This window comes from Carassius carassius, chromosome 12, assembly GCF_963082965.1.
Source record: "Carassius carassius chromosome 12, fCarCar2.1, whole genome shotgun sequence".
Taxonomy (NCBI): Eukaryota; Metazoa; Chordata; class Actinopteri; order Cypriniformes; family Cyprinidae; genus Carassius; species Carassius carassius.
Window position 1 is genome coordinate 17,265,854 of NC_081766.1, and position 12,477 is coordinate 17,278,330.

The 12,477-nt window shown below is 35.4% G+C and overlaps 2 protein-coding genes across 4 annotated transcripts in view; both read right to left on the reverse strand.

Moving 5' to 3' along the window:
• Positions 1-259: 259 nt before the first annotated feature.
• Positions 260-2,341, reverse strand: LOC132154969 (gamma-interferon-inducible lysosomal thiol reductase-like). The gene is made up of 7 exons (XM_059563721.1): positions 2,124-2,341; positions 1,611-1,793; positions 1,287-1,361; positions 1,080-1,169; positions 840-992; positions 684-752; positions 260-581 (listed from the first exon to the last, which is right to left on the reverse strand). The coding sequence occupies exons 1-7, from the start codon at positions 2,256-2,258 to the stop codon at positions 510-512; spliced, it is 777 nt and encodes a 258-aa protein (XP_059419704.1). The 5' UTR covers positions 2,259-2,341; the 3' UTR covers positions 260-509.
• Positions 2,342-7,007: 4,666 nt separating this feature from the next.
• LOC132154951 (phosphatidylinositol 3-kinase regulatory subunit gamma-like) overlaps positions 7,008-12,477 on the reverse strand; it is a 30,086-nt gene continuing 24,616 nt past the window's right edge. For 2 of the 3 annotated variants that reach the window (XM_059563697.1, XM_059563698.1), the window contains exons 11-16: positions 11,377-11,502; positions 11,155-11,297; positions 10,854-11,030; positions 9,892-9,963; positions 9,260-9,433; positions 7,008-8,261 (exon numbers count right to left, since the gene is read on the reverse strand). In XM_059563697.1, the coding sequence (XP_059419680.1) occupies positions 8,072-8,261; positions 9,260-9,433; positions 9,892-9,963; positions 10,854-11,030; positions 11,155-11,297; positions 11,377-11,502 (882 nt within the window). In that variant the 3' untranslated portion in view covers positions 7,008-8,071. The remainder of the gene's footprint in view (positions 8,262-9,259; positions 9,434-9,891; positions 9,964-10,853; positions 11,031-11,154; positions 11,298-11,376; positions 11,503-12,477) is intronic. The other variant, XR_009437213.1, reaches the window with a different exon arrangement.

Consider the following 12,477-nt stretch of genomic DNA (forward strand, 5'->3'; position numbering starts at 1 on the left):
AACTATCAGTTCATAATTTCTTGATTTTCGAGTGCCTACTCATTATTATCAGTTTTTTTTTCTATATTAACGTTAGCTCATATATATCTATAACCCCAAATTTTCACTTTGTAGGTCAAACTAATGTCGGTCTAATGATAAGCAAAATGTGAAATCACTGAGGAAGCATTTCTCTTGAGTAAAGTCCACTCTAGCAATGATGGATTTCTTAAAAACCATTAATACAAAAAGCTCTTAAAAACTAATAAAAATGCAAAGGTGATGGAAATTTGCTTTTTAATTTTATGCATACAAAACAGTATTAAAATGTGACTATATAAACATACTGTCTTGTCACCAGTTGTACTTTGCAGCTGAAAACCATGTACACAATTATGGTTTCATGTACATACAAACATAAAAAGATAAAAAAAAATTGTAAAAAAAATTCAAATACATTGCAGCATGTATTGGCTTATGTTTCATACATTGTCTCATCATTCTTGACATGAGTAGTGCTGTTATCATAGTTATTGATTATTCATGCAGTAACTGTTGGTTTTCTTCTTCAACCCTTGACCACAAGCAGGTGGTTTTTCACCCTGTATGAACACAAAGAATGAAGACATCATGTGATAGTCTCTTCATATTGACAAGAAGAAATGATAAAATTAGCATAAACACTAACAGGCTTTTAAACAAACCTTGTACAAGCTGCACACAAGATTGTAGAGAGAATTCATCGCTTTTTCCTGAAGATCATCGGTGTGTTCCTGCAGGGACAACAATGTGCCATTTAATCACCAGGAAAAACTCAACAAACACATTTTCCTTGTAAATAAACAAAAACTTGTCCTTACTCCATTAATAGTTATCCAAGGCACATATTGATGAGGGGGTTTCAGAGCATTTGTTTTCACAGCATTTTGATGCATTAATTCATTGCCCTTATCTCCGTTCACACAAGCCATGACTGAATCCCATTTTTCATCAGGAAAGTAGACTTCGAAACACTGAGATAAGAGGTACAGATTAGCATTGGGGGTTTACAATAAATAATAAATTAAATAAAAGAAGGTAAAATAGATATGTCCACTTACCGGCTGGGCAGCTTTCAGCACATTTGGTCCTGACTCCATGCAGAAAATTACTGTAACAGCGTTTATTCCGAACATATTCAACAAGCAGGTCTAAAAGAAAAGACTACAATTATAACACCTTTATTTCAGCACTAAACAAGATGCCTCCAATATAACAGCAATCTACTTTAAAAAGTTTTAAGGGTGAAATAAATGGCAAAACCTCACCTCAATCAGGTTACCTTGACATTCATCCTGGCCATGCTGACAAGTGAAGATGTACTTCCCTTTATCTTCTTTTTCCTATTGCAAAAACATTATGAACAGCATTTGAACATACATTTAACTTACTTTTACTATGCGTAAAAGAAATTGGTTGCTGTTTGCACGGTGCAGATTATGTTTGCATGGTGTGAACATAAGTAAATATCATCTCGTTTACACAGTGCAAATAGTGATATAGATGCTAGTCATATAATATGTAAATAGGAGTAATGTGATGTCTGTACTGAGGTTAAATTGCCTGAGCACCAGTTGGGAGAGTAAATATACCTGTGCATTTCCATATGGAACCAAATCAATAGCCATGATGTCCTGCAACATAACGAAGGTAGGCAAGAGCCCCAATACAAGAAACTGCCTGCATCCAGGACACAGAGATTCATAGTACAGGCCCACGGTGACCTTGTCAGCGGTGGGCTTAGTTACGTTAAACTTCATGCATTGTTCCAGTACCTAATAAAGAAGAGAATAAAGGGAAACGCTCAGCTTTGGTCACAATAATCGGGCGTCCGCCTCTTTGATGCCCAAAAATGAAAAGAAAAAAAATCATGAATTCCCAGACAGCGGTGAGCATAAAAGGAGAAGTGTAAATAGAACTATTAAGTTACATCAAGACGATTTGCATATCCAGTGTAGCCTTTCTAATGTAACTTCAAATGCAGTTTTATTTTTCGTGCAAGCTAAATTATAGACAAAGTGAAATAATAAAATAAAACACATCCTAATCGTTTCATGTTATGATATTTAAGGCCAAACTTTAAGTTTAATGCTAGAGTCACTCACCCCACATTCGGCTGCAATGTCTCGAGAGTCGCACCATTGTGACGGTGGATAACTACAGGAGTTTAGAAACCTGCAGCTGGATTTACTCAGAGAACAGACAGCGAAGAGGAGCACAGACACTTTAAAGCCGAGCATGATTCCTGTTCACCAGCTTGCCTTGATTTCTGAATAAACAGAGCGAGTCTTACATTTTAAACTCTCTTCCTCTTACACCGGTGCTACATATTGATTGGTGTATAGTGACGTGACGTCATTAAAATCCGGCAAAACCATGCTCTGTAAATGCTGGAGACTTTTATTACAGCACGGAACATTGCTGCAATATCACGAGGAAGATCTGAGACATAAACTGACTATCGGCTGTATTTCTAAAGTAAAACAACAGACAAACAAAAAAACCCTATTGGAACTCGTTATTTTATTATTATAATTTTTAACGTCATTACCGCATACAGTAGCCTAAATTTACCAGATTAACTACTAGAATGGCGCTATAATCCCAACTAGCAACATGTGACAATTTACTTTTTGAGTTTGAAGGCTCTCATACGAGTTGCATTTTACACGACTTTTACCTCTAAATGAAAATGTCTTGTTTCTGTGTGAACTTTATACATGCCTGGTGTAAACAGTCACATGAACAGAGCTATTTGATGCCAGTTTTCTGCTCTGAAATATGATTTCCGTGTCAATGCTCCGTTGTAGCCTACATGTGAAATGCTCGTAGCCACACCGAGCCTGATTTCATAACTGATCGATGCACATTATAAAACTGTGGATTCAAAATGGACATTTCAAATTCTTTTGTGGAATATTGTATTGTACATTGAAAATAATTTATCCGTGCACATTTTATTTAAAATTCACGTGACCTCGCCATCTTTAATTAAATGAGTAGTTTACTTCCAGAATGAAAATTCTGTCATCATTTACTCATCCAATTGCTCCAAACCTGTGAATTTCTTTCTTCCGTTCTGTTGAACACAAAAGTTGATATTTTGAAAAATGTTGGTATCCAAATAGTTGATGGGCACTACCGACTTCCATAGTAGACAAAAACATACTGTGGAAGTCAATGGTGGCCATCAACTGTTTGGATACCAACATTTTTCAAAAGTGTTCAACAGAAGAAAGAAACCCATACAGGTTTGGAACAAGTGGAGAGTGAGTAAATGACATAATTTTCATTCTGAAAGTGAACTACTACTATAAAAAGAATAATTTAAAAAAACAAATTCTTCTTAATTACCAAGTGAGTAATTTTTCACTTAGTTTTTCACCACTAGCTCCAATTGTGGATTAAAAACACAATATAACACGCCTGCACTAACTTGTTTTTTCAAGGCATGTGGGTTGTTTAATTTGACTATGAAATCTACGGAAATTTTCCCTTCACTGGGAAATTTGTGGGAATAAATAGGTTAATTCATGAACAGACTGAACAAGGAACATTCACTTTATATGCGCACCAAACAACAACTATTCCTAGCATAAAAGTGTTGGCAGCATATTTCAAGATTTAAAACTATCCTGATCAAGATGTAGGTCAAACAATGAAACATTCTCTAGGTCGGCGCTATAGTTGCTCAGATTTTTTCCACCCTTAGGTAATGTAAGGGCACATGCCAAAGTGTTTGTCAAAAGACAATTGACAAGTTTTTGGGTTTCTGCTGCTTCAGCATGACATTTGCTGTAAAAGCAACAGCTGTTCAGATCACAAGAGCAAAGTGATGACAACAGACAAGATGATGCAATAAACCCATCTTTTTATTGTCTTAAAAATAATTCCATCTACCTATTAAAAAGCCATCTCTGTAATGCTTGTGTACCTGTTTGAGAGACAAACAACACTGATGCAAACTGTACACAGAAAAATCTGCACCCAAAAACAGATTGGATAGAACAGAAGTAGTAAAAGGAAATAAAGTATGTACATAAAGTTTGTGCACACACACATCCAGTAGAACTGTACTGGGTAACAAACAGTGCTCCCCGTCCTCCATGTCCAATGGCACTTCAAAATATATCATCAAGTTTAATTCTGAGGGAAAAAAGATGGAAATGCGAGATATAAACTCGCTCAAATATTCCTCATAATTCTAAGCTTACGTCTTGCAATTGTGGATTCATTTAAAAATTCTGTTTTGCGTTTTCGCTATGGAAAAAAATACAATAAAAGTCCTTCCAACTTTTTTTCCTCACAATTGCAAGTTTCTCTCACACAAGTCTGACTTTATATCTCGCAATTCCAACTTTTTTCCCTCTCAGACGTGCCAGAAAAAAAGACAGAATTGTGACATAAACTAAGCCTCCATAGTTATGTCATAACAACTATGCATGAAAAATGTATTTCATACTCTGTTATAATAGAACAAAAACAAATGTCTATAAAATATTTGGCCCTGCTGTATCTTACCATCTTGTCATCGAAAGACGGAAGAGGAAAAAGAACTACTAATTTTAGTTCTTGCTCTTGACTGAGACTATAGAAGGAAGTTAGAATTCAGTCTATAATTATTATAAACTTTGCTTCTGGATTTTAATTAATTCTATGTAACTTGAGACTTGAAAAAGAAAAATATGTCTGCTATGGGGAAAGAATATGAAGAAAGCTGGCAAACCTGCTCTGGGTCACAGCTGCAACCTAAAAAACCATATTAAACTTTTTATTCAGAAGAAAATATGCAAGGTGAGGGAGCACTGTTGAACAAAGAAAGAAAACAAAATCTTCAAGTTTAAAACAATAGAGCCACAAAAAAAGACAAGAAACCCCGTCTAACAGACTCCTTTCAGGACAAGACGGAGTATGTCTGAAAATACATCTTCTATTTGGTTAATTAGATACTGTAAACATTTGTAACTGTACTCAATGGAAGAGAGATATTCAAGCTAGCTTATCTTTGAATCCGTAATGTCATTACTTACAATAAGAAAAAAAATAATAAAAAAGGACAAAATTAGTCTCTCTTTTAAAAGTTGAAGAAAAAAAAAATTCACAAAGAACAGACCCACTTCTGCACGATCACAACACACTGACACTACAAGCTTGTCACTAAAATGTGTCATTTACCTGTGTAATTTCAGTTGCTCTGACTGTCGAGCTTCATTAACTGTCACTCAAAATCACCTCAAGATGTGCTTGTATAGTGCATTTACTCCACTGCTTTATCTCACCCAAACTCATCACATCTGGCTCATTCTGGGTGCTCTCAATGACCTGATGTCAGTCAGAACAGTCAAAGAATCATAACCAGTGTCTCTGTTCTCGCTCCACTCCACACCATCAGAGCAAAACAACTTCATCCCATCAATGACGAAACAAACCGGAGTACACCGAAAAACAAGCTTATGAAACAAAAGCCTGCCTCATTTTAATGTTTGTGGCAGATTTACAAAAAAAAAAAAAATCAATCTTAAAGGAGGATGCCATAAGCAAATGATTTAGGCTAGTTTAAAGTTTCTAGATTTGAATTAAGTCTTAATTCCAACTTGCATTTTAAATCGATTAGTTTTCTCCCGGTTAAAATGCAGCCTTAATAATAATAATAATAATTTTTTTTAAAGCCTGTTTATACCAAGATGAATTTCATGTATGAAACAAAAATGCAGTCCAATTTTTCCATTCAATTTGTCTATTTAGACCAATGCGTAAAAAAACGGAACAAGTGCTGAATAAAAATGTAATTTCTCTCCCTGACAGTAGGTGGTGTTTATGGAAACGCAAGAAAAAACCCTGCTGTGCTACAGACACTACTGTCTGTCAGTGCCAACAAATTAGTTTAATGTAACAGCAGTGGCTCTGGGCTTGTGACTAGAAAGCCTGAATCTTATTGGTTGGCATAAAGGGATTTATTTCAACCAAAACTAAATTCTGTCATCATTTAGTCCACCTCTTATTCCAAGCCTTTATGATTTTCTTTCTTCTGTTGAACACAAAAGACGGTATTTCAAAAAACACTAGTAACCAAACAGGTAATGGCAGCCATTGACTTCCATAGCATGTAAAAAAAAAAAAATGTAACTCAAAGGCTACCAGCAAATGTTTGATTACAAACTTTCTTCAAAATATATTCTTGTGTGTTAAACAAAAGAAGGTATTTTTGGAACAACATGATAGTGAGTATTTTCTTTTTTTTGCATCAACTCTTCCTGAAGAACACCTATCTGTGTATATTATATTATATTATATTTCTATATATATACATATATTATCAAAATGTCACATTGACGGCATGCAAATGTTTGTGTCAGTCTGATCAGATACATTATCAGCCGTTTCATCAAATTCAAATCTTTATCACAATGAATTTCTGTCTTGGTGTAAACAGGCCTAAACACTAACTTTGTAAAATGGATGAAACTACTCCTGTGGTTAAAAAAAGTACCTCAAATGAACTGACAAAAGTGCATACTGGTTAAGACCAAACCTCATTAAAAGCTTAAATGCTAAATATTAAACATTACAAGAGGTCCTTTCATTTTATCATAGTCTTCTTTATCTTGATACTCCCAACAGACCTGTAATTAGAAAGCGCTTTATTTGACATTATAAAACAGAATGCGTTTGATGAGATGATCCTCCTTTGTTCAATAAAAAAATCGTATAATTGTGCTTTTTTTAATAAGCATTTGATAAGCACATTAACTTTTGCTTAACTTGGCTGCAGGGAATATATATATATAATCTCTGGAAGTGAAGCATTCTGTACCGCCCCAATCAAAGGAAAGCTCCTCCAGGACACATGGGCAGAAGGTACTTTAAGCCACTTCCTCTCAAAGTATGTCTCATTTAATTATACTTTCTTAGTAAGCAAGCACAAAACTGCTCAGGTTCTTACTTGCTAAAAAACATTTAATCATCACTCACTAAATATGCATTTCTTCACCCAGCTGACTGCATGATGTTCAGAACGATGTCTCATCTGACTATACGCCGAGGTCACAGGATGAAACACTTAAGGCTTGTACAGTTACAAAACGGCCAACAAACATTACGACTAATTTCCTATTACAAACAAAACATATTCCAACTGATAATTTCCTCGAAAATCTGTAATTATATCCTGGTTTAAATCTCAAGTGTCTCAACATGATCTCAACATGCTTGTGCATGTTGAATAACCAGCTTTGCCCCTTAAAACCTTTCTTTCTAAGCGAGTGGAAGCTCCTGTACGCGTGCAATGTTGCTTTGGGATCACCTTTGTTCTGCTCTGGATCTTAACAGGTCACTATAGCTATGCATTATTCTCACGTTACAAGAGTCAAAAATAAAGCACCATGAAGCACCGATACCAGCCCACAGAAACCATTAAGATGCCAGACTTCCAACTCTGTGGTGTAATATCTCAAAGAAATTCACACAATTGTTGATGGCTATATATTCTGACCATGACGACTAGCTTTAAAGAGCCTGATTAGAAGCTAGAAGGACTTCAGTGTCCCTCGAACATGTATGATATAATAATAATAGTAATAATAAAAAGGTTTGTTTCACATCTTCTATAGGACAAATCACATAAAGAGGAATCTATTCATATGGTTGGCAGAAGTGACCAACCAAACAGTTGCACAGTGGCATAACAGCTAAAAGATTGATTATCAACAGCTGCACCTTTCGGTTAATTCCTCATCTCGTCCCTGGCCTGGTGTCCTCACCGAAAATATCCAGGACTTAGACACTAGTTCGAGCTTTCATGGAATCACATGACACCTTCCTCTCTCTCATGTCGGGACAACAAATACAGAGTAGCTGTGATCTTAATATGATTACTGCAGCTGACTTTGATTGATACGGAAAACTATGGGCTTACAAAAAAAGCCATACGTTTACTTACGATAATATACTGTGCTTATCTGTTCTCTACCATAAACATAAAAGTTTGGTGTTAGTATAATTTGCTCTGTATAATGTGCTTGATCATGCTTTATATGTGTGTCCTGGGCCGTGCTCATCTAGGCTGCTGTGCGAGGACCGGGTAGGCCAGGGTTACATTCAGGGAGTCGTTGTGCTGGACCAGAGAGGTGTGTTTGTAGTGCAGGACCAAGTCTTTCAAGGAACCGTAAAGGTTGTAGGGCTCAGCAAATCCAAAACCCGTGGCCGTCTTGTAAACCACACAATGTTTGATCTCTCCATCCACGCTGTTGGAAAAGAAGAGAATGTCAGGCCACAGCTCGAGAAGAGAACTGTGAAGAATTTGACGATTCCAGTTCCAAGTTCCTCTTAACACTTCTGGTTCCTTAAAATGGTGTCAATAATGAGTCTTTCAGTACTTTTTAAAGAATCCATATTTAGAGAAAGGAAATAATTTTTTTAACCAGATTAAATAGTTTCAAGACCTTTTTTAACACTTGCATATAAAAATAACAACAAATCATTAGAATCTTAAAATGAATGATGTATCTGTAAAATATATTTTTTTATTAAACCGGCTACGACAAGTTTAAAATACTAACAAATTGTTTTATTCAATATATACATATGTGTATTAAAAATGGCTTGCACTAATATATCAATATAACATTTGAGGTTTATTATATGAATTAAAAATACCAGATACAGTTTAATGTGTAACTACAAAACCAATAATATCTTTAAAAAAAAGAGCTGCAAGTCTTTGAATTATAAACAAGCCTAAAATGCAATGGGACTCTTATTTTGGAATGTCTATTTTCTACTTATTATTTACTCGCTGCTCATTCAAAAAGATGAGGGAAATATGATGTGCTCTTTCAATCGTCTACAACATATAATATAAACATCAAGTAAACATTGTAATAATTCATCAAGACCATATGCAATCGCTTAACATAAATACACAGTAACCAGTAAAGCAGAAATCATGAAATACATTTTAAAGCAATTCATGCAAAATGTACACGCACTCTTTAAATGTCTTTTTAGAGACTGTGTAAATGTAATCCAATAATATTAAACAATAATACAAAGAAATCAAAAAATCACAAACTGGATTATGGGTGTTGGACTATACTGGATGTATGGTTTCTGAACTCATAACAATCGCTTTGTTATGAGGTTGTGTTATGATTTGATTATCAATGACACTGAGTTCCATTATTTTTAAAAAAAAAAAAAAGGAACCAGTTTCGAATAAGATGCAAAGTGCTTCAGTACTCACACTACAGAGCAGGCGAGGGAGCCCTTCTGGGTCTGGCTCTCTCTGATGAGGAAGGTGCCGTCTCGTTTGCTTCTCAGGAGATCCTCCGCCTGTGTGCGCTTGATGTCCCCAACGTACCAGGTACACTCATCGAGATGTGCTTGATCGTCATCGTCATCCAACAGAGAGTACAAGCTGAAAGGTCATAAATGGAATGATTACTGTTTTTTTTCTATACAGTATATGTGATGTACCTGCCCAAAATATAAATTACTGTGCATTGTGCAATAAGATATATTATTTACCATTCCTGCTTTACTGAATTGTTTTATGCCATGTCATATCCCATAGTTTAACATACAAAACACAAACAATAAACAAATCCACTATTACATCTCTATAAGATCTTTCAATGTAATATTTGAAATGATTTCAACATTGTTTTGTGGTAAGATCTTTTTTTGGTACTTTTGTCTTGTGATTTTAAAAGCAGACAGTCAGTCTATGTTTAAATGTTCAAAAGATAATGTTAAGTCAAGTTGCAGGGATTTCTGTGAGTACCCTAAAAGGACCAATGGACCTGGGTCTGGCTTCATACAAATTCAGATTTCTATTTGAAAACATTATCTAAGGACAAACTGAACAGAACTTACTCCTCTGATTCGTTCTTTATACCTAGCCATTCGTTGATCTTCCTTTGTTTGGTGCCTTTCTGAGTCAACCATCTGCAAAGACAACATCAGTGCTTTTAACATCAGCAATGGTTACCTGTGAATAAATAACCAGAGTGCAGTTTCCTGACACGCTCTGCTGAATCTACAACAAAATAAATTATATTGTGAGCTTGCAGTAACGCCAGCGTACCACAAAATAATGTCAAGACAAAATGTTTTTATATAGCGTTGTATTTACTGCCTCGACTCAACAGTGAGAAAACTTGACTAGCATAGTCCAGTTCACAAACAAATAACTCTTCACAAGTTTAACGGTGTCTTTCTTGTAACCCATTAAATGGTATTCTTTTAAACGTCCCATTCATCAAAGAATCCTAAAGAATGCATCATGGTTTTCACAAAAATATTAGACAGCACTGTTGTTGACATTGATAATAATAAGAAAGGTTTTTTTTTTTTGTTTTTTTTTTTAAAGCACCAAATCGGCATATTAGAATGATTTCTGAAGGATCATGTGACACTGAAGACTTATTTAAATAATTCATTTTTTGATACTTTTGGAGCTTTGGTGTTGCCGACTTTGCATTTAAATCTTTTTCCGCTTGTTTCTTGGTCGAGCACCCAGTTGAAATTGATGTGCGTGCTTTTGCCTGCTTTTTTTCCACACTGAAGACTGGAGTAAAATGCTGATGCTGAAAATTCAGCTTTGCGTCACAGGAAATGACATTTTAAAATACATCAAAACAGAAAAAGTATTTTAAGATGCAATAGCATGGTTGCTCATATGATGACACATTAGCAACATATCAGTTTTGTAAATAAATACATTTCAGTTCAAATAAAATTTTTTACATTATAAAGTAAATTGTTAAAACATAAAAATCCAAAATGTTATTGTCTATATATATATATATATATATATATAGGAGTTTTTTTCTTACACAAGGTATTGGTCCCTTATCTTCCTCAGCTGTATGAGGTCTGGTTTCAAGCTGTTCATCTTCTTGTCTATCTCTCGATTGTCTGTGGCTTGTTGCTTCAAGTCCAGTTCCAACTTACTCTTGCTGTCATGAATCTCTGTCACTCTGGATTTTAGCTTCTCAGAGTTGCTCTGAATTCTGAAGAGACAGTAAAAAAAAAAAAAGGTTTCCCACTTGTATATATATATGCCAAAACATGACTCAGATTCACACATTTGTATCACTACAGTGCAATGATGTGTAATAAAAAAAACAGAAGAACCTCTCAATCTCCTTGTCGTTGCCTTCTCGGCGATACTTCTCAATGCTTTCTCTACTGACGCGCTCCTGGGTTTCACACTGCTCCTCAAAGATCTTGATAGTCTCATTAAAGGCCTCTATGGCTGTTCGTTTCATCTGCAGCTCCTGAGAAAGATCGAACAGACCGTTAGTGACTGTTAATTAGATCCAAATGCATAGGCAGGAGAGATGAGATGCAACCTACTTGTGATGTGCGTGTGTATTCTTCATACAGTACATCATATTCACGACTCTTCTCCTGATACTGCTCGTGATAAACCTTCAGCTGCTCTCCTACTGCCTCCACACTGTCCTCTTTCACCACCTGATCCTGCAGAGCACAAGATGTGTTCACAAGCTTATTATAAAGCTTGGAAGAGCCAGGACAATTTTTTATGTAACTTTTGTTGTATTTGTCTGAAATAAGAAAGTCATATAAACCTAGGATGGTTCAAGGGTGAGGAAATCATGGGGTAATTTTTATTTTTGGGTAAACTATCACTTTAAGATATTTTATTTTTTAAGTTTGTTCTTTTACGGTATTATTTTTTGGACATTGAAAGTCAGTCCGTAGGTAGAGGTTAACTTTCACTCCGATTTACTGACCTGGTTCATTCAGCTTACTAAAAAGAGCCGGTTCAAAAGAATGATTCGTTCAGCAAGGCAATGAATTACAAGTAATAATGTTTTAATGTTCAGATTCATTAGGAGCTGACAGTATTAATTATGTGTTGCTTTTTGGAACATCCTGTTCAAACTACAAGTGACATGCAACAGCAAAGCGACACAATTCCATTCATTTCAATGGAGATCTGGCGATTTCAGGCGATGGCGGCTGTTGGCGACCAGATGGGGCGTTAAGAAAAAAAGTTCAGAATCCATCAACTTTATGCAAATGAATAGCGACTTTCAGGAGTGACAGCCAATTAACATTGTAAGATTGCCAAGGACATTCCAGATACATAATTTATTTGTAATATATTTGTCACATGGACTACTTTGATGTTTTTCTTACCTTTCTGGACATGGACAGTATACCGTACACACAGTTTCAATGGAGGGACTGAGAGCTCTCGGACTAAGTCTAAAATATCTTAAACTGTGTCCCGAAGATGAACAGAGGTCTTACGGGTTTGGAACGACATGAGGATGAGTTATTAATGACATAATTTTCATTTTTGGCTGAACTAACCCTTTTACATACTTCATTGGGTTCAAAAACTAGATGAAGGGAACGAAAATGGATACAGAAGTCTCAAGACATTTTGATGATTTAATGTTATTTTTTATTTTTTTTTTGGATACT